At 39.5% G+C, this 23,619-nt stretch overlaps 1 protein-coding gene across 6 annotated transcripts in view; it reads right to left on the reverse strand.

Moving 5' to 3' along the window:
• Positions 1-23,619, reverse strand: part of TENM2 (teneurin transmembrane protein 2) — a 715,493-nt gene that overhangs the window by 128,178 nt on the left and 563,696 nt on the right. For all 6 annotated transcript variants that reach the window (XM_029997792.1, XM_029997790.1, XM_029997793.1 and 3 more), the window contains one exon: positions 4,510-4,680. In XM_029997792.1, coding sequence (XP_029853652.1) covers positions 4,510-4,680 — 171 coding nt within the window. The remainder of the gene's footprint in view (positions 1-4,509; positions 4,681-23,619) is intronic.

The following is a 23,619-nucleotide window of genomic DNA, read 5'->3' on the forward strand; positions in this document are numbered from 1 at the left end:
CAACTCATAATATCACCATCAACACAATCACAAAAACAAACTTCCTCTCCTGATCTGTTGAACTTAGTCAAATGCTTTGCTTTTGCTAAAACAGCCCTAGAGCCTGGTATATTGTCAGAAGACCACATCTGCAAGCCTTCATAGCGTCCATATTAATATTTCTGCTTGCTAACATGTTAATTAAGAACTACATTACACTAGCCACGTAACTACTTAATAAGATTAATCCACCTGGAAAATGATGCCATGTCTTGATTAAATTGAATGAGGGTAACAGAAGTGACATTTAAAATACATTGATTATTCTTACATTTTGATCATCTGTTTCAAAGCATCTGAAAGGAAATAGTAGAAACCAAAAGATTCATGTTGTTTACATTGTTAATGAGGTATGAGTTTTTAATCTTTTTACCTTTTGCAACATGACAAAGAGGTCCCTCCAGTTGTTCCTGGGTCCTTATACTGTCCGATGAGTAGGATTAGGTTTCAGCAGAAACACAGTTGGGGGCAGTACCAGTGTCTCAGACGGTCAAGTCAGGGCCTATTCTATTCGCATCTGAACCCCAGCTCATCAATACGCAAGGGTGGCAAATCTTCCCATTTAATAATTTTGTTATTCCTTTAACCTTGCCTGTCTGCTGCATTGCTAATAAAATATCTTAACTATTAGAAAATAATAATTTCTGTGTGCAAACCAAAATGTGTCTTGAAGCTGCAGCATCTGGCAGAGGTCTCAACATCATTTGGAGAGAGCTGAAGACAACCTATACAGCTTCACAACGAGTGCTGAGTTTATCTTTCCATATCTATTCAAGGTAATTTTCTGCTAGATTAGTAGAAATCTGTTATTCCCCTCTCTCATCTCAAGCAAGAAAGATGGTGTCAAATTTAACAGCAAATTTAACTTCATTTCATTATTGCCATTATATTTACAATGCTGAATTTGATAACTGGAAGCAAGCTGATTTTGATAACTGGAAACAAGTATTTTTCATGACACTTCAATACTTTACCATTTAATTAACTGTAATTGTCTTTTTGAAATCCACACACTGTGGTAGACCTAGTGAAATATCTCATGAACTGAGCATGAACCTGAATGCAGCTGGTTGGTCCAAGGAGATGCAAACCCTGGATTACGTGAGTATCAGAACACAAATTCAAATCTAACTTTTCCAGTTAGTCAGTATATGGTAACTGAAGTGATCTTTCAGGTCCACAATCCTTGCCCATAATTATCTTTGGTGTCTTTTAAAATGTGGGTTTCTAGGATCAGAGAACACAATCTCTTACTGTGTTTCTCAGCTTTATAGAATCTATAGCAAATAATCAAGATAAAAAATACTAAGTAAATTTTGAGTTAGTAGAAAATCTGCTAAATTTGTAAGCACACCAAAGACAATATGTCATAAACAAAAAACTCTACACCAAAGCATTCTTTACTTGGATTTGCAGCTGGAGTTAGTTTGGATATTTCCACATAAATGGTAGTTTATTTTCGGTGTCCTCTGAAATGATTAAAGTTGACTTTTATAGTATATTCTGTCAATTAGAAAGGAAACAGCACATAGATAGTCACAGATTTTATGGAAATGTGTGTCTAGCCCCCCACATAATTTTAAATGTAGAATATCTTTTTGGCATAGATTAACAGAATCCAGGCACAAAAAAATCCCATAAGGTCATCTAATTCACTTCTTTGTGAAGAAGCAATTATTCCCAAACATGCTTGCTTTTTTTTTTTTCTTTTTCCCCTAATTTAGATTTATTACACCAATATTCTAACATTATCCTTATGCAACTGTAACAGACAAATGGGTTTCACTCTCAGAAAGTTTTTTTTACTGTCATTACTACCTATCTCATGCCTGTAGCAATTCCATGGCAGTGCCAACTTTTTGGTTTTTATGTACTATGAAGGGATAGTACCTTATCGTTCGTATTAAGAAAGGAATTTTTCTTTACTTTTGTCTCATAATCTAAACCCCTAGTTCAGCACAATTTCCAGAGCCTAAAGGCAAACCCAAAAAGCTATCTGGTGCTTTGTTTACAGTCAGAGCATGGTGGACTTCACTTGCAGTTTTACAGCAGCGCTGAGGATTTTTCTACCCACTGCACTTGCCTACTCTTCTCAAACATCCCCAGTATTAGTGAGATGTAATTACAAAAAACCCGCAACTGTGTTATCTTAATAGTGAATTTTGTTTTCATTCAGATAGGAAAATGCAGTAATAAGGTAATTTACATCCCTCTTAAATTGCAGTTTATTGTTTCATACCAGAATTTAGTCTCTTAATAAGGAACAAGCAGATCAAATTGAAATATCTGGGGTTTTTTTTCCTTTCAAATTGCTCTACTTTAAAATGCCTTGCTTGCTGAGTAGGCACAGCTTGCGTTTAAGTGGCCGTTCTCAGTCTAGGGGTTAAAGGTTTCTTTGGGAGACCCATGTTTTGAAAAGAATGGCTTCATCCTGAGTTGTGTCAATTATAGAAAGGTCACTCTCCACAGCCAGAGCCCTGAGCCCTGAAATGGTTGTTGTGTTAAAAGCTGTCAGAAGCTTTCCCAAAAACTGCTGGGATAGCAATATTAACTTGGACATAATAAAAGGAAAGGTGAGGTAGAAAAACTTTTCACCCTTCCCTGCTATAAGAATTTGTCTTTTAGATAATCCTTGTGTTTACCCAAACCTGTCATTCATATTATTCCACTGTGGAAGATTACTTGCCTAAATATTGTTCTTCCCCCCTTTCCCCAGATTATCAACATTTCAGCAATCTTCTACGAAATGTCAGAAGAACAAGTAAACTTTTCCAACATGCTCTGAGGAAAGCTAACTGCAGCAATTTAAGACACAACTAGCAGTTCCCTCTCCTTGTCTCCTCTACAGGAGGTTACCACTCCCCAAACAGCCGGCATCTCAGCCTCTTCAAATGTGCAAAGCTAATTAGAGTGGGGCTGGGATAAACTGCCAGAATTTGCACTGAAGTGCCCCAGGCAGATGAGCAGATTCCAATTCAACAATCCTGCTGCCCTATATTTGCACAGAGATGGCAACAAAAAGCTGCAGGGGAGGGAATTTGGAAACGTGTTAAACACTGCAGTTGTCTGCTAAGTGACCATAATTGCAGACCTGAGCTCTTCAGGTTCCTGCCTAAAACCGCCGGGTCTCTCACCTGTGCACAATCTGGAAGAAGTTCAGCAGTAATATAAACATTCTGCCTTGTACTTAGGGATGCACTGTTCGTCCAGTTTGACCTACAGTCAGTCAGAAATGAAAGCCAAGCGAACAAAGAGCTGTCTAAAAATCTACAGGTTTTTGCCACCACTAGGATGTAGGATTTCATGAAAAGAAGGAAGCCAAAATTAGTCCCTCCACAGAAAATGTGAAGAAGCTGAGGTGCAGCAGCATCATTTATTGAAAACAGAAGCAAATCCATGAAATGATTGGGCACACCAAAGAACAACTCAGCTTCCTTTCCCAGCTCCGTTTTACCTGAATTTTTTCCAATACATCCAATGCAAGTATCTTGAGTTAGCATTTGTTTCTAACACTTGCTTTGGCAATCAGCAAGTTTAACGCGAGCCGCAGGTCCTGAGAGCCAGACGATGCTCAGCTCTGAACAAAACTCTTCTGTTGACCAATAGCAAGTGCTCTTACTTTTGTTTCGGTCGCCCCATCCACCTCCACAGTACACTATGGCTCGTGAGGTCCTTTGACTAACTGAAACGTTCTGTTCTGTCTTCTTATCATGGTTTTTGTAATAACCAGGAAAAGCCTTATCGCGATGTAGCAAAGAAAACACCTGAACCTCACCAGTAAAAAGCATTCAATTTAAATGATGAAAGTGCTTTTCATGACATGTAATTTCTCTGTATTTTTATATATATGTATATATAATTTTCTCAGTTTGAGAAAGTATTTCTGTTTCTGGGTTTTCCCTCGTTCTTCTCACTGCCCTGTCTCCACCATCCTCCGCTGAAACACCGTTTTTCTTCAGGAGAAAAAGGCTCCATTTGTTGCCCGCATTGCTCGTACTAACACCACAGGACAGATTATTTACTGTGGGTCAAATTCTGCTGTCCCTGATGTTTTCTCTTAGAGTTACATCTGAGAAAGAACAAACCCGGGGAAGCGGTCCTGGCTGGAAGCCAGAGCTCCTGACTTCTCCCGAGCAGTACTGCGTCCTTCTCCCACTAAGTCAAGCTTTTTCTTCTTCTTTGCGCTCTCTAAGCTCTACCCGGAAAGGGGACATCTGGCCAGTCGAGCGCACGTCTTTTTGACGGAGCGCTGCTTCGCCAGAGTCCGAGGGAGCACCCCTTCGCTGGCGGACGAGGTTCGAGTGCTTTTGCGCACTAACGCGCAGAGGGCCAGCGCAAGACCAGCCGTACCCGGGCGGGGATCCGGCGGCGGAAGGCGGGAAACGCCAGCGACGCCGGCACCGGCCTTCGGCGCGGGTTCCGCCCACGCGTGACAACACCCGCGCGGAGCGCCGGCGGCCGCAGCCTCACCTCTGCCTCCAGATGGCGCCGTCGGCACGTCCTCCGCGCCCGCCGCGACCGAGCCGGAGCCGGAGCCGGAGCCGGAGCCGGAGCCGGAGCCGGCGCCCGCCCTCAGGCCGTTGTTGAAGGTGTGTCCGTCCGCCGGCTGGAGCTGCCAGTTGAGCCCCAGGAGGTGCATCGCTGCCGGAGACACAAAGTCGGGAAACGTCAATACACCGCGCACCGCCGGGAACGCTGCGGGGGAGGCTCCGGCTCAGTTCAGCCGAGCGGCTTTTGGAAAGCGCCCTAAAGCGACTTGTTTCGGGGGGGGGGGTGTCCGCACGCTAAAAACACGGGCAACAGCAGCAGCGAGAAATAAAACCCCAACGAAAGCCCCGATGACTCTCGTAAATCTGTCTCATTTTTGTTCGGTTATCAGGTCTTCGAAATGACTGAGACACAGAAGGAAAAATGCTTACAGTCCAGTGTATCAGAACAGAGGCAAGCCATTTGTTCAGACTTTGGCATCCCGCACCACCTTCCCCATTCACACGTTGCAGGGGGATACGTTCTCGGAAACAAAGCACTGCTCGAAATACTAGCTCCGAGTTTAAATTAGGTGTGATTAATTTATACGTTGATTATAAAATTAGCTTTAGCCCTATGTATACTAATGACATTGTAATGCAATTATTTTGTGTTTATTACAACTTATTTAATTCAACAGATTTAACAGCCTCTGTCTTCATTTTGTAGATTAAACTTTCCTGACAAACCCAGGCCTTCGCCAATCCCTTGACCTCGCAGTTTTTTCTAATCCAGTGCATGAAACCGGGCCGCACAACAGCGACCCACGTGCTAGCACAGCTTCCTGGTGGCAGCGCAGCGCCGCGGCCTCTCCGCGGGGCCGTCCCCACGCCGGAGGCAGGCCCGCGGGGCCGTCCCCACGCCGGAGGCAGGCCCCACGCCGGAGGCAGGCCCGCGGGGCCGTCCCCACGCCGGAGGCAGGCCCCACGCCGGAGGCAGGCCCGCGGGGCCGTCCCCACGCCGGAGGCAGGCCCCACGCCGGAGGCAGGCCCGCGGGGCCGTCCCCACGCCGGAGGCAGGCCCCACGCCGGAGGCAGGCCCGCGGGGCCGTCCCCACGCCGGAGGCAGGCCCGCAGGGCCCGCAGGTACGGCGGAGGCCACGCAGCTGCGCCTGACACGCAAGAGATGGAGCGGGAGAAAGGCCACGACGCCACCTCCACAAGTGCATGAGTTATAGGCACCGTGGTAGGGGCTAATTGAATAAGTCCTGTGCATAATGCATGAGACTTGACAGGTCTGAATCATTCAGCTAGTGGATTTATGTGCATCTTCACCTTGTATAAACAGAAGCTACCTGAATACATCTCCATACTTTCATCATATTCTCTCTATGGCATCCTCCCAATACAGAGGAGTGGTGAGGATAGGAGAGCCCACAAAGCCGTTTTTAGTCACGTTCTTCACATCCACCATCAGCGTTCTTCCTGTTTACGGGGGTTGTATGTAAACCTACATACCACTGAGAACAGCATTTACAGTTATATACTAAAATGGTGTTTGAGAGGATTCACTGTCAGTTTAGGGGCAGAAAATATATATGATCATGGGCACCCTTATAATTGTTCACTTCTGCAGTGGCAGATCCACATAAAATTAGCAGATATTTTGCGTCCAATTACAAGCAATTGTAGAATAACTGGTGTGGTCACAAATGGACCAGCGGTGGCCGCACAGCTAAGCATTCAGAGATTAAATGTTAGGGCTAGGTAAGGCAAAAGACTTATCACAGGAACTGCAATTTGCAATGCTTGAGACATCACTCAGATAATCTCTGAATTCAGGGAATCTATTTAGGTGTGACCGACTCCTATACATATTCCTAAAACCCAAGAAAACAAAACAAAACAAAACACACCCCACACCCAGAATCCATCTATCCCAAATCCCGGAAATCTCTCAGCACACAATCTATGCAGAGTTTAACCTTCAAGTGTTTGACAAAAGCAGCTGCTGAGAAGTAAGACAGCTTTCATAACATCACCTTCCCCTAGACATACCTATGGACCAAGCAGATGTCTAAGAATAGTAACTAAAATCAGGAGACATTTTGTGTGAAGAGGGTAGTTGCCAGATTTTGCCTTCATCCTGAATTTGCAGAATTTTTTTTCTATTAGGAAAAAAAAATTGAAAATATATTAAAGCATCTGGTATTTTAAAAAAAATACCAAGTATGAACCTGGAAAGGATGTTTTGCTGAGAAACTACTCAAAATTTATTTCTAGGGAATGTTCAAGAATTCCTGGAGAACATACAAAAATTTTACGTGGGATCAAATGTTTTATTCAATTACAACTTTTTTGTTTTGCCAAAAAACCCCCATTGTAAAAGGCTTTTCAGTCTAATCTCGAGCAACTAATTTTCTTTTCAGTATGGCAACAAAACTGAAAAATTGTCCATAAAGCTCAAACAACAAACAAGTCGCTAGCTGACACAGACTCTCCCCATCGAGTGAGAGACATCATCTGTGCTGTAGACGTGAGAGGGCTGGGGAGCGCCAGGTAGCAGAGCAGCTTGTGGCATGTTTGTGCTGTCAGCAATTCCCACGCGATGCGCACACACCAGGGCTCCAAAGACAGAGTTCAGCTGGACCACCCCCGTAAGCAAAGAGTGCATAAAGATTAAGTGAATTTCAGAGCTCCCAAATGAAAACAAGTCACAGAGGAGAATTAGACTTTTGTGGTTTATACTCTCAGTGTGTCTATTCAAAGTTGCATTTTTTTTTTTATTTTATTGCAAGCGTAACCATAAATGTAGGTCACTCGCAGAGATGAAAGTCTGCTGCTTCAAGTGTGAACCATTCCTTACAACAAAGAGATAAAGAAATCATAACTAATAGTCTGTCCAAGAGAATTATAGTTGCTAACTTATAATTACCAGGTAAATTCAGACAAGGAATTATAAAAGATCTTATTAACATGGTATTAAGAAAGACTTTGATCCATCTGCTTCCAAGTATGCCATGATTTCATTAATAACTCCATTGCTCTGTTTTAATCATAGATGCACATTAGGTAGGAGCAATTAAAGCTCCTTCCTAACGGGGCAGGGATTTGCACGTCCGCTGTAAGTCCCTTACAGAGACAGAGAAAAGATGACAATCTCCTGCACAGCTCATGTAACCATTACGTGATCTACAAACTTCCACTAAGACAGCTGAAGTCACAAACACGAGGAACGTTCCCCTTCTACCAAGAATACGTCAAGAAAAGTATGTCACAGGGGCCTCAGGGGAAAGCTCTGTGTTTGCATTGCATATAGCAAACCTGACTGGCAGCCGAGCAGGGAGAACAAGGAGCCACCTATTCTCTCCTGCTTCAGAACGCTACGAGATGGCAAATTTATATGATTAACCTTTTGTTCTGTTAATCAAACAAAAATGCCTCCAGCAAAGGAATAAGTAGAAGCCCGTTTAATTAGAAATACAGGGATCCACTCAAAAGTTAAGTGCATGTGTGTCAGAAGAGAAATTTGGGCTAGTGAATTTGTGCCTGTTTCCTATTGTTTTCTATTGTGGGTTGGTTTGTTTTGTTTTTTTTTTTTTTGAAACTACAACTAAATAATCTGTGATGCTGTGGCTTTGCCGTCTTCCCCAATGACACACGTTCATCAAATATTACAGTACTGGCCACATTTTCTCCAAAGGATAGTCACCAGACAGCTGAGTTCGGATACTCAGCTAGATCCAAAGCTGATCATCAAGATAAGCACTGATTTTCCAAAACAGCCCACTTAACTGAACACATTTCCAGAGCTCCACATTTAGCTTATAGATTAACCTTCAGGGACAAACATATCCCTGAAGATTTAAAACACAAAAAAGTGCCATTTTATCTGTTACACTTATGGTGTATTCATAAATTCTAATTCACAGAGCACTTACATATGTTTTGTAGGTATTATTTGGGTTGGTTTGGCTTTTTTCCCCCTCAATGTTTAAGCATATTTTCTAAGTTCTTGTCTCTGATACCCGATTTTCAAACATTTCTCTGGTTCATTTAACACTAACATCTAGTAGCTCAGGATAGTGAATTGTGTATTTATATTGTCTAAAAATAAGAATATAGAAACAACAAATTTTGAAGTAAAACCTTTGAGGTTTACGTAAAAAGTAACAATAAACCTCTCACTCCCACCCCAGCAACACACATACACACAGAGCAAAAGCACCTGGAAGCTAAACCTGCGTGCCCACCAAGAACAAAAGCAGAGAACTAGTTCATCACTCCAGGTGGTAGAGCTGTCAAGGATCAATCTAATACTTACATAAGATAAAGGCTGCTAGAGTGAATCACATATTATTTTAAGAAATCCCAAAAGGTATACAAATCCACAGAAAAAAAGACAAAACTTACATGCAAAACTTTCTTGAATGTTCTCTAAGACTCAGTAGTGTCCCCACACCCCACATTCCTCTTTCGTTCAGTCTTCTCTCGTTCTGGCCATAAACCCAATGCTCACTCCATTCAGAGTTTAGTCTAATGGGCAATGGTTTCCAAGCTGAGAAAGCTCTCTGTCTTCCCTTTGTGCTCTCCTGTCACTCTTGATCATGTATTTTTAAAATGAGACACCTCTGGTCTCTTCATGTGCTAGAGATCTCCCTGTAGTACAATGCGGTGTCTGCCAATAGGCAGGGTAGAATCAGGTTTTGAACTCATCCCTTTATGATATTCCTTCTTAAAGGCAGAAATATGCAGATTAATGATCCACCATTTTCCCCATTTCTACTGCACCTTCCCAGTTGAGGTCTGGAAGATACGCACTGCTTGCTTGTTAGAAAATTCAGTATTCCCTAAGCAACTCAAAAAGATGGGAAGATTATAAAAGTGAACAGAATTCAGAATGTTTCCATACATTAATTTTCCAAGCTGTCATGCTTACTAAACCCTAAATTATTGTCATCCAAAATGAACCCATCAAACTGTGATCTTTGTCAGGATATATCTAGTCATATTATGTTTAACTGTAGCAGGCCTGCCTCTTTCCACGTGAAAAAGAAATTGGTCCACTATATCATGAACAATATTAGCAAATAAACACTAAAAGCACATTTGCTATACGTAGGCTATTGTACTGTAGGGGAGTGGAAACACTGTGTGTTTCCTTTCCATCCACTCATGAGGTGAACAATGATGTAACTCTTGTTATTCCAGTATACTTAGTCTTGAGCAACATCAGTGTGATTTCCAAGTCAGGGCTAATGATTCACAGACATGATGAAACAAAACCTACCTAATAAATCTTAGCAGCGTGTAATTTAATACTATATGTATTCAAAGAACTATCTGCACATCTATTTTTTATTTCATGTGGTCTGCATATTGTTTTAATGCACGAGAATATTTGTATGTAGCGTTTTACACTTCTGGGCGCATATAGATGGGTAACTCATCTAACTTGAAAAGAAGAAACGTATCCCAAAAAATTAAAAATAATTAAACATTATTGCATGCTTACTTTGTATTAAATGTTATTCAGCTGAGACTCGTGGTTCTTTACTAGCTACTGCTTCTTGATCTTGCAACAGAAATCCAGGAATACCAGAAATTTATCTTACTGATCTCAATTATTATTCATAAAGTAACAGTTAATTAAAAGACTAGAAACATAGTAGTTTCATGTTCTACTACTATTCTGTTGGAGAAATAGGTTCAAGTTCAACCCAAGTCACAAGTGAGACGAGTGTGTTAGGCCTCTTCCCCAGTGACTACTTGCCCCCATTACAAAATGAATGCACAATTCATCACAACTGACAAGCTCTCCTCAAGGGATGCCTGAGACAGGAATAGCAGGGGTCTGAAAGTCAGAAAAGAGCAATGGAGGAGCTGCATGGGAAAAACTTGCATGGTGCCTGAAAACACTACACTTGATTCTAACTAGTGCTTTCAGGCCTCTATCTGAGGAGCATGGATTATTGGGTAGCTACAACAAGAAAAGTAAGAAGCCTTCCCTAGCTCCTCTCACATCTGAAGAGGTTATAAGACAGTTCACAAACACACACACAATCAGAATTTGCTGAACTAAATCTCAGTTGAGATCCATATTATGCTAACATATCGTATGATTAACAGCAACGGAGCACAGAGGACAGCTAGGCTTTTTTGGATGGGCAATTCTGCAAGTGTTATTTATGTACAAGGTATCTCATCATTGTGGACAATCAGTACGAGTCCTCTCCCACAAAATTTGGACTTGGCAACAATATGCCTGACAAAGTCAGTTTCAGCAAGTCACAGATGTTTTACAGAGGCTGACACCATCCTTTGCTCAATAATTTCGTTGGCCAGCCATCAGCCACATTTGCAGCAGGAGGAAAACAAGCACTGTCAGTATGCAGCTAGAATGGACTATACGACTCCTTGTATTAAACGATGGCTGAGCCAGTTGTCTCAAAGAAAGCTGCTGCATCCAAGGACCTGGACTCAGAATTATACTAAAGCCCTTTCATATTCTGTTACCAGCAGAAAGTGACAGTGTCTCTAGGTAGTTCTAATATGTGATTCCTCCACTTCAACATATATTAAAGTGCTTGGAGAAGCATTACCAAAAAATATGTCTTTGTTACTTAAAGAAGCAGTCCTAAAATAAACAACGGGTACAAGTAGCACCTTTCCTTGCTAGAGGAAAAAATGATGTCTCTCCCAAAATTCAGGACTAACTGCCAGAACTTTCCATTCTTCTTTGAATACCTAGTGTGACTGTGACAAGGACACCAGAGTCCTCCTGAGGGTATCCAAGAGATCTCACAAAAATTCATCACATTCCCAGGCCTTTTTCTAAAAGCAAATCAAAAGCCACACGGCTTGCTAGGTGGAAATCTGCCATTTTTGATATATTATCTACAGGAAAGTTTAAAAGTAGTATGTAAAAAAATCCAAACCTATCATATATGGTATGATAGAATTCCAAATGGAGCTGATACTGCATTATGTAGGAAGGGGGCTGAGTGAGAACTGCCTAAGGACATAACGCAACTGAGCAACTGGTCCATAAAATGGCAGACGAAATTCAAACCCGGTTAAGATAAAATAACATAAGCTGGAGAGGAGCAAGATGAACTCCACGTATAAAATAATGAGCTATGAGCTGACCATTACAAAACTGAAGGGAAATAGGCTAGATGATAAAGTTCCCTGCAAATTTCAAGTAAGTCAAACATTGAATCATTATGGGAAGAGCAAACCAAGCAAGGAATATTGTTATGCCACCTTCCCTCACCTCAGAAAAGACCTAGAGGAACCAGAGGTTGGAAGATCAGTAGGGAAAAGTACATATATGATTTGCCCGTTCTTACAGGACAACCACTTTTGGATGCTGGAGATAAGTTAATGGATTATTTGACTTTTATCTGACCCAACACAGCTGCTCCTACATGTTCACAACACTCCTTTGTGTACCCATTAGTCCCAATGTTTCTTGAAGTGTTTGATGCATTTTTACCCCCTATACTGTACCACAGTATGTCCCTACCTACCCACCAGCCCAGACAATCTAAGAAATATTTAGATCAACGCATCACAGGCAAACCCTTGAATTTTTATGCCAGAAAGCATTTTCTAGAAGCAGTATGATTTTTAGGTCCCCTAGGGCATAAGCTTCAGTACATCTAAATAGGCTGAGAATGTAGTATATAAAATGGCAATTGCTCACATGCCACAAAGTTTGTGCAGGTGTCTCAACCTAGTGTAGTTATTCACCAGCACAATAGTAAATACTATTAATTATTAATTAAATTATTAATTAAATAATTAATAGCAAAGCAGACTCAGCTATGATTATGAGAGACATATATTTTCAAAATATCTTGTTGGAGATCTCAGGGACACAGGAGATAAGAATTTAACTTTTACATTTGATACCAGAGATTAAAGATCAGGTAAAAAAAAAAAAAAAAAATTCTCTGGACTACCAGTACTTAGCGAATTTATGAACTCATGTTGTAACGTTAATGACTAAGAATCCTACAGACCTAATGTAAAACATCTGGATGTACTCCTGATCATATTGTCTCCTCTACTTGTGAGCATTCAACTGTTTGCAGGAAAGGTTAAAGTAGTATTTCAAAAATAGATCACTTGATCTAAATTTAATGTTACTGTTGTAGAATGTATGCAAAAAATACTGGTTCTTGACTGTGATCATTGAAGCTCAACAACGAATAGATGGCTTACTTTCAAGGTCATTCATTCTCAGTAAATCATCTTAATCATCAGTATGCTATTTGGTATGCACTATGTTTTCTTAATAAATTAAAATTAAAAGTTCATTTGGGAACTCCATTTAAAGCATTCCAAAATACACAACTTTAAGAATTAACAGATCACACTATTTTCACTAAAACAATAGATTTGTCTGTATTATGGCTAGAGAGCACAATAAAGAACCATTTTTCTGCCTTCTTTATCCTACACATAACATTGAACAAGACCTCTCACTTCTCGGACTCGCTTTTTTTTTAGCTTACAATGTTGAAAATGGAGAATTCCATTAACTACAATGGCACCGCTGCATATTTTTATATCTTGTAACATGGTTTTTTTCCACCTCTCCATCAGTTGAATTAAGCTGATATTGTTACCCACATACAAGCTTCTATATGTTACCCATCTACAAGTTTATACTCTTGTTAACTGTGCCTGAGCTCTTCAATAGTTTTACTTAAAATAATAACAACAACTTCTTGAAACTTTCCAAAGAGAAAGACAGAGTGTATTTTCTGACTACATGAGGAAAGCTGTGAGGGCTCATTACCCAGTAAGTTTATGAAACAATGAATGTAATAAATATCTATTTCCACTAGCCTTCTCACAGCTGCAGAGAGAATACAGCTCTTCTTCTCTAATCCAAGAGTGATCCTATAAACACAGTCACAGTAAAACTTGAATTTCAGCACCTCGCTTTCTGGGACATAAGGCGAGGGAAACAGAGGCAGACCCTTATCTTTGCTTCTGCATTCTTTGTAAGGACAATGCTTGCTGTGTAAGAGGGGAAAGCATGGTGCCTCCCCTCTACAGCAGAAATGTCAGGCATGCTCTTTCCACTCACCAGGGAGACACAGGAGATATTGTGCCTTTTTGAAAACACAATGGAAAGGAAAGTTGACTTCACACAATCTTAAATATAAGAAAGCAATCCTTAGGCATAATTTCACCCTCAGTATGTAAACTCTTTTAGACAATAAACTGTTTAGAACAGGGCTTTTGCTTTAAAGCATCCAGCCCAAGAAGCATTTTATAGAAATACCATAAAGGATCTATGAATGAGTGTATTGTTATAATCAGCAGCAAAACTTCTGCCTGGAATTATTAATTGCTCTCTTTTGAATAAGTGTTATTGAAGATGAAAAAGGAGAGGGAAGGAGAGCTATAAGATGGTTCATTATCACTGTGTTCATATAGAAGAAATAGGGGGACCCAAAAAAAGCAATTTTTTTTTTTTTTAATTGGTCACACACCCCCTCCAAGCTGACTGATTTCTTTCCCTGCGCACGTCAATAAACCGAATGGAATAAATTTTCAAAGCGCAGCATGAAAGATATACCCACAAATCCCATTAGTAGTAATGTGATTTGTGTGCTTATCTGCCATGCAATGCTTTGAAAGTTCATTCCTCTATGTCCAACTTCAGTCCTTCTACTTCCAAAAATACTTGAAAAGCTTACACACACTTGCAGTTACTTTTGGGGGTGGGGAAAATTGGAGGATATGAAGACCTGGCTCCCAATTCCAAGGATAACAACAGGCAAGCAGAGCTTCAACCTGCAGGAGCAAGAGTTGTGCCTTGGGTGGTTGTTAGTTCCCCAGTCACCAGTCTGGCTGGGACTGAAAAAGATTCTCTGGTTTAGACTGCTCAACTTCTCTCGTATCAGTCCTCTTTAGTGAAATGTTTTGATTTTGTGCCACTTTGAGCAATCTTTTTGTCACAAGAAGGGTAACAGCATTGCATGCTACCTTCAGAATCTGGAATCTCATGAAAAAGACCTTAAAAGAGAAGCAGAATACAGTGCACTATTCATTTATTCTCGTGACAGGCCCTAGATTGTACAGAGCATAGAAAAACTGGCACAAGATTAATCAGTTCCTGAGACTGTATAAAATGAACTCTCTTCTTACGGCAATTTTAAGAGTCAAGGCTGCAATCTTTTTGGTCTTGCACCTAAACTAGATGGCTCTAACTAGTAAGAAACAAGTTTATATTTTTATTTATCTAATATAGCATCTTTCAGCCTGGAAGATCCCAAATCACATTATACACTACCCACTTTACCAGCCTTGCCAAAATACTGCCACTTTTGAAATAGCCTTAGAGTAGCAGAAAGGGATGCTCTTGACTAAAACACAATAGAAAACCTCGTTTTTTTGGAGCAATTGTGAGCGTTTAATGTTAATACAAAGCAAATTGAATCCAATTTTAATTTCACACCTAAAAGACACCATTATCATGAACAAAGTACCCAGCTCATCTTTATTCTGTTTGCAAGAGGAGGAAGAACCTAGCTGGGCCTTGAAATGGATGTTTCAAGGAATATAGACACAAATATACTCTCTTAAATCACTGATGCCTGAACTTACAAGAATTAGAATAACTGCTTTACTTTTAATACTGATTGTAACCCTAAGGGATATCATGTCAAACATTTATTCAACTACGTTCATCTTCCAAAAATGCAACTGCCCTAATCTCTACAAACATGTGGAACAAGATTTTCATAATCTAACTGTTTCAAAGCATTCAGACCTTGACTCAACCTCTGATTGTTGGCCATATTGATAAGAAAATAGTTTTCACCTTTATTACTCCTTTGTGTATGCTAAATGAAGTGGAACTGCATGATGATGAATGGCCAAATTTCTGTCCACACTGCAAAAAGTATAATTTCTAATCACAGAGTATATTCTTCCCTTAATAGAATTGATACAGAATAGTTTAATTTAATCACCTGACTGTAAAACCTTGCATGAATGATAAAATTTAAGGTTTTACTCTCTACACAAAGTAATTATTGGAGTTAAAAGTTCATTACAAAGAGGAAATAAATCTGAAGATGAAAAGTAAATAAGATTTTTTCTTCTCCCAAACATTCTCATTAATTTTCAACACTATAAACTATTTATACTTCTTTCACGATATGCTTCAAAAGGTATATACAAACATAGCCTAAATCATATCTTGATATTGAGATAAAGGTATAGATGATATTTAGCATCTAGGCAGATTTAGACCTTCTATATGCACTGCAAAGCTGACATGATTAATGTATTCTGAATTAGATGTCCTGCTGATCCAGAACAGAAACATATATGAAAATCAAACATACAGATTTTATTTGATAAATATCTTATACAACTAGTCAGTTACAGCCTTCTAACTCATATTCCTTTGTGGTTTTTTTTAACGGTGACTTTTTAAAAAATAAACAGCTATCAAACTGGACTCTAGTTATGTTTTTGAGAATTTTTTTTTCCATTGTCCTTACTTGATTTCTATTAAGCATTTCCCATAATGGGCTTATTATAACTGGGATATATTCTATTTTTAATCTTATACCTGTCTTATTCTTGGCAGGTTTCCAAGTCTGAAGTTTGCTTATCTTGCCTTCACAGGAAAAATAATTTTTCTAACAAAGCAGAGACTGAAAGCTTGCCCTCCTGCATCCATGCCTTCTCACCTTCCCGTCTAGAATTCTGGAGCTGGTAAGGAAGTACAAGCTGCAAGTGAGGACATGATTTCAGTGTGATCACACCAATATGGAAGTGCATTAGAAAACAGAGAAATCAATGAAGGGTTTACATGGTGCCAGGATTTTAGTTTTGGATCACTGCTTTACTTTGAAGTGGTGAGGCTGCAAGTTTTCAGACTGCAGCAATATACATTTTACAAGGAATTTCTGTGTGTGTGTGTGTGTTCATATATGATTATCAGTTGCATCACCTAAACATCCTGTTATACAATTTCATCAGCCAATATAGGAATGAACAAAAGCTTGCATATGCATTTTAAGTCCCAAGAAACATCACGATAGCACACCAGTCTACATAAGTGCATTTCAAGCACTGTGCACCACGCATAATGGAAGACAATTAGATCTAATTTGGATACCTACATCCCCATTCATCTAAGGAACATCATCATATATACACACTTAATTAAATATTAATATTTGTATTACTTTTCTTTATCTATTATGTCTTAAATTGCCTTTTATAATATGGGTTTTTAAGACTAGCTCAATTTGATCATCTTCTTGATATAACAAAAATCACAGCTGAGATAGATAGTAGAAATCACGGTTACAGATGGAGCTGTTGTCCACAACAGAAAAATGAAGCCAGCTTATTGTACAGAGCATCTGATACCTGATCATTTTAATGAAGCTTTCTGTCTTGAATACAAAATGGTGCAGAAGCCAATTCCACTGTCTAAGGTCAGCAATGCAGAATGCTCATCATCAGTCAGTTTAGAGCTGTTTAAAATCAAGGCCCATTGTAATCAAGGTCAAAATTGTCACTGACTTCAGTGGAGAGAGCTTCACTTCAGAACTCGTCTATTTATTTTAAGTATTTGAGACTGCGAATATCATAACAATGCCTGAAAAAACAGTGTTTTCTATAGGCAACAGCAATGCAACCCATAAAAAACTTTACCCTCCAAAGTCAACAGTTTAAATTGCAGGGTGAATTGGACACGAGTGATAATGCATTAGCATATACATCACTGTATACAATTAATTATTTAATTAATTAATCATAGAATAAAATATGAGCTAGATTACATAACCTCAAAAACCTTTGGCTTTAATTGCATACACTTTGTAAACTGAAATTATGTTAAATTATTAATACAGTAAATTTTAACATATGTAACAACATTACTTAATAATACCAATAAAATAACCAGGAATTATCCTTCACAGATAAGACAACTTACACGACAAGGGGCAAAAAGCAATATATGGTAGCTAGAAGTACACATTAGCACTTCATAGCTAATGCTCAAGTTCTACTTCTTCATGTCTGTAACACCCAGTTGGCCAGCAACCAAACCAGGATTATATACCTTTTTTTCTTTGACAGATGAAACAGTAAATACTATATTTAAAAAAAAAAAAAACAACAAACCCTGAACTATATTGAAAATCCATCTAGCATTTCAGCCTCACTCTTCACTATGAAATTTATTTTCCTTTTTTTTTTCCTTTCAAGAATTTGCTTCATCTTGGAAGCTGGTATGAAAGCTGCTCCTTGATAACTTAAAAGAAAGATTACTAGAAACTCCTCAGTGTCACTACATCTGACGAGTTTCTGCAATGTATTTACCACCTTCTTTCACAACATTACTAACATTTAAATACCCAGAAAGTGCTACAGCTGAGATTTTTTTCCATCCATTTCAATTTGAGAAAGGTGCATTTGATTGTATGGTCTAATAGAGAAAATCTGCTCTGTCTACTGGAAGTGGCTGTCCAAGCTAGTTGTGAGAAATAAAATACACACAACCTTTATTTTTCTAGGATATGAACAGAAATTAAAATGAAGACACTACCAAACCTATTCATAAATCTTTACAAATCTCACCTTCTAGGACAGGTTTAAAAAAAAAAAACCAAACCACCCTGTGATAACACCTACAGAGTTATTTCACCAGTTTTTCCATTTAAATGTGATTTTGACAATTTAATGAGTACATTCTTTCAAAAATAACAATGGTATTGTATGACTGTCATGTAAATGTAACTCAGGATTGCCATCAGTTCATAAAATTGTTTCAGAAATCTGTCCACATTCCATGTTTTTGCAGAGTTTACATAAACTGCAGCTCTCACTTCATTCTTGAAAAATATTTTAACATTTGCATTCAAGTCCTCGGAGGTAAATTTTCAGTTCAGATGCAGGATAAACAAATCTCCATCCCTATACTACATTATGGAATTTTATGCAAAAGCAGTTCTCTTTTTATAGAGGACCACAGGCCTTTGGGACGAAACAGCCTCTGGAGCATTGCATTGTTAGCACTCAGGTTGCAGAAAGCACCGTGAAAAAAAACTGCTTTCACACTGCGATTTCCAAAATGTAATATTACCCAATGCAAAAAGTAATGAAGCTGAAATGATCAGATATTGTTCTGAACAATGTTACTGACTGCACAGTACCAGTGAGGTCTGAGGAAGGAATGTATTATATTCTGCTGTATATTTCTGAGTCAGACCAATGAAGTTCTCTGAAGCTTTACTAAACCAATTTTGAATTTGAAATATTTTCAGAACTTATCTGCTCCATTTTAGCAAGCTAGACACAACACACTCACTGACTCCTGTCAGGGAACAATGGGAGGGACTGAGCATGCAGTGGCTAAGCACTCTCATTGAAAAAACCAGAGGATGCTGCAATAATTGTCCTGAGAGGCTAGAAAGGAAACAAGACTCTATGCTGACAGCTTAGCTCAGCATGAACTCTCATTTTTCACACGGAGCTAATTAAAAACTGAAATTAGTTAAATATGGAAATGACACTTGCAAGCACTTTAGCTGAATTCTGGCAAAATCCCTCTAGAGTGCTGCGACACTACCTGCTGCTTCAAAACTCCCCAATTGAATTTCACAGTTAAAAGGCTGAGCAAAGGGAAAGTTATTACAGAGATTTCCAATACAAAATGTGTCTGTAAAATTCTAAATTAAATTTCATGGTAGCCCTTTCAGTAACTAGGGACACACTGTGCAGTCCAACGATATGGTGCTCAAATAACATCCCTGCATGTATTCTCTGATTATCTCACCTTTAGGCACTGTGCTGGTTGTGCCAGAACTGTGAAGCTCACAAGGATACCAGCACTACAATGCTACAAAGATAAGCCATGTACTGCTACTGAAGTAGTTATTTGGAAAGCATGGATGCACGGCGCATAAAGGAATTACTTCCACAGTTTAACAGCAGAAATCTCAGAAAATCAGAACCCAGCAACCAAAATATTTTATGCCTCATGATTTTAATTTGTATTTGTAAGTGGTGAATACATATACAGAGAAGGGTCTATACTGCAATAAATTACATGGCCTATATATATATATATCAGTGCTTTACAGGCAAGGTAATAATAAAAAGCACTTCTGCATATTTAAATGGGCATAAAGAACCAAGGGACTGGATATGCATAAAAGGTATGATGACTGACATTAGCTTTTTGACTAAAGCACCATGTGAATTCCATTTTGCTGCACGTGACTTGCCTAGTATGCATAAAAGCAAGGGTATTTGCCCAAGGGCAAATATGATTTCTGAATGCAATTTAACGATACCCGCCCACAGAGCAGATCATTTTGGATCCATACCAGGGCATTCGGGATAGCCAATCACTTTCAAAACAACTGGAGCGTTTTGATTTTATTGTTTTTCCTACATTCCATCCCTTTACCCTTGAGGCAATCCCCTCCCACTGGCCTGCAGCCACTATTGCACCAACAAATTTCTGTCTAGGAAAGCCAGCAAAAGATGCCACATAGCATAAAAGCCACTGTTACTCCCAAGTCTGCTGGCAGGGGGTATTGCTGCACCCAGCCTGCCAAAACCTCTTCCCTGGCAGCTATCTGTATAATCTGTGTATCACACCCAGGCTTTGCTAGTCCAGGGCCTTGAAACATCTCAGCTTACCCAGCTGGAGGGGATATGCTGCAGCTGCACCATCAGACCCTCTTATTTTATTGAATTTTGAATATGCAGTTTCAAAGCAATTCAAATGAATTTGCCCAAGGCCTCAGATCAGTAAAACTACTGATACCATCTGCAGCAGGCTTCCTAAATTTGAAGCATTTAAAAACAGGTGACAGGATAGGAGCTTTCAATGTAAGGACTGACACTCATGAAAAGCCTGCTAAACAAACTTGGTTATGCCCCTTTTTGGCAAGGAAGGAACTGTATGGCTTTCAGCCCAATTCTCACAATAGCACTGGTAATAATGGGAAGTTCCATTTTAAATTATTTTTTAAATCATGGATATTTTTCCAGGTTAAAAAGGAAGCATTTATTTGATCACTGAGCTTCATCTATTTTAAAGCATCTATATGAGTGGAAATAAAGAGCAGACTATGATGAACATGAACTCTTAACAAGAGGGTGTATTAAGAAATCTAGAAGCCAATATCTAGCAGGTCGAGGCCTCTTTCAAGTTTATGAAACTCCAATGAGGTCATTAAAACACAGGTTGCCCTAAAGGAGGAAATCCAAAGGCATGATTATAACACTCTTCCCTTCAAGTAATATTTTTAATAATGCCCATTGCTTAATCATATTCAATACACTTAAACATCCCAGATGATGTTGAAATATATGTACACACAGCATCGTTTAAGTCCTGCAGGGACACAGAGACTAACAGCAAGACTACAGTAAACGGATACTACATTTTGACCAAGGTCCCTTGTTTAGAGCTCTGCTTTTACAAAACGGCAGAACTGTAAATATCCAGAAAGGACAGAATAATAATTAAAAAAACAACAAAAAAAAGATACCTTGATGCCCAGGGACATATGAGCTGAGTCTCCTACAGATTCTGCATTGCCAGCATAACCCAGATCTGCCAGCTAGGAAACCACTAATGTTTCCCTGCTCATAATGCCATCCAATTCTTCTTCCAGCAAGCAGATGCAAAAGATTAAATTCCCTATCTAGCAGTTGTTCACGCCTATGGTCCATTTAGAATATGCCTGACTGACAGGTACAAGCTTAAAAACTACTGGGACATATACCTGGCTAGCTATCAAACCAGGAGCCAGAGCCTCAGCCAGAGGAAGCAGAGTGTGTCAGCCAAAGTCCTTTGCAAGAACTGGGTCGAGGTGGTTGTGGTCCCAGCCTGGTGCCTTGCACTTAATCGCTTCACACTGAACAGGGAGTCAGTGAGCTGCATACCGGTTTCTGTTGTTTCATTGCCCTGACTGCGTCTGTATACACTAGCCTGTCTGGAGCAATGATACAGCAAATAACTAGTACCTACTTCTCTTGTCTGTGGGTTTTAAGAGCACCCATATTATCTGTATGCATAACTACCCTATTTGGGGATCAGTACTCTTAAAGAGAGAAATTATTTTTATCATCCTCTTCACCCTCTTCTGTCGTCCTACCTCAGTATACTCACAGGAAGATACAGCTTGGGGAGGGAGCTAGAGGCAGAAAAGGGGAATCTGGGGAAGGGTGCTGTCAGATACAGCCAGGCAGCTTACTTTGAAGAGCAATCATAAGCCAATGACTTACGCCTTTTAAAAGATCCCTAAAGAATAAACTATAAAGAACTTGCTAGAAAGAACAGCATATATTCCAATCAACTTGTGATTGTACTTCAAATCTGCAATGAACATTCACTCTGCAAAGTGCTTTATGCTATACTCAGCACATGACGCAAATCTGGGTAAGCACCACTGGGATAAAACCTAAGACATTCTTACAAGGGGGACATCCATGCAGACAACTGCTTTTGTCACTAATGCTTCTGGGAAAGTATTTACTCATGAAGAAAATGAATAGTGGCTTGAAGGTGAGAAATTAAGACTGAGGATTTTCATCTACAGGCACTTAAAGGTATGTAATAGTTCTCTTGTTCTTTTCCCTCCTCTTGCACTCAGAAATATCCAATAAAGTTTAAAAACCTGAATCAAGGAAAAAACCTGAGCCTGAAGCCTCCCTTTGGGGAGGGAGAAGAGAGGAGGGAGCAAAGGGGGCTGACAGACAGAAATACATTATTTATTCTTTCCATAACCAATATAGCATAGCAGTGTGAGCCAGGGAATTACATCCACCAAGCACACATGCTACAGCCATCTTTGCCCTTGTAGGAACTACTTCAGTGCTCGGAAGATGCAGCATGCACAACCCAGCGATGTCATCCTCGTGACATAAACCAGCCTCCATATGCAGAAAGCAATGGAGCGAAGATTATTCCCAAAGCTGAGGCCAATAAAGGGCTACTGGTTCCAGGAGACTGGCGAGCCAGGTACCGCCAGAGAGTTTACAAGCTGGTTCTTCAAGCCATAGGAGAGAACAAGACTGCTAAGATCATTCAGCCTCACTCTGAACTGCTTCCTCATACTGATTTTCTTTGTAAACAGAGCCTAACTCATCCCATAAGAGGCAGAAAGATTCACTTTGTGGCTTTGCCAAATACAGCGTCCTCAGTGGGAGCGACACAGGTTTTGCCCTGTAAAGTCATTCTGGCAATCTAGACAGTCTAATTCATTAAATGAATTCTTTGAATTGTAAAACTTTAGTCAAGGTCATTTGCAAATGCAAACCTTGAGTTCAATTATGTTTTACCAGTGGATGGCACAATTAAAAGAAAAAAACTGTTTTTATAACTCATCACTCCTTTCCCCTTGGTTATCAATTTTTAAATACAGGGCAAGAAAAAAAGTGTGGTTTTGAGAAAATTCTGAACACATAAATGTTTCAGATCACTTCTACTGTACGGAACAAGAAAATGTTTCTTTTAATAGTGTGATTTGATGTAATTTGCCTTATGATTTTTCTTAAGGTACAGCAAATGTTGAACAGAAAATGGCACATATTTCATTTCAAGATACGGAGCCAAATTCATCCCTGCATCTTTTTCATGCCCCATTGGTCTAAGCCAATTATTTTCAATGGAGCTATATCAGTGTGAAAAAGGAATAATGCAATCATGAATCAAGTTCATACTATTTTTCATGACAATTCCACTTCAGCAAAGCCTCAGATATAACCTAGTGAACCACAGATCACAGTAATATTTCATAAAATTTGTTCAACAAAATGTATTAAATAAACTTAGCTTTCCACCTGTTTCTTAGCAACTTAGCAACCCTTAAAATATCAGAACACTGGGAACAAGCCTTCAAAATCTTACCTACAAATGCAGGCTTTACTTTTGAGAATAGCTGCGCCAGCATTGATGGCCATAATTGAGAGAATAAATTTTGCAGAATGGGGCCATAACGCATACATTTTACCTGTATCTGCACCCAGTCCTTAAGGTATCTCTTAATTAGTGGTATCATTTGCTAGGCTATTCACTAGATCTGTCATGTAAATTCAATAG

The sequence above is a fragment of the Aquila chrysaetos genome, chromosome 22 (genome assembly GCF_900496995.4).
Source record: "Aquila chrysaetos chrysaetos chromosome 22, bAquChr1.4, whole genome shotgun sequence".
NCBI lineage: Eukaryota > Metazoa > Chordata > Aves > Accipitriformes > Accipitridae > Aquila > Aquila chrysaetos.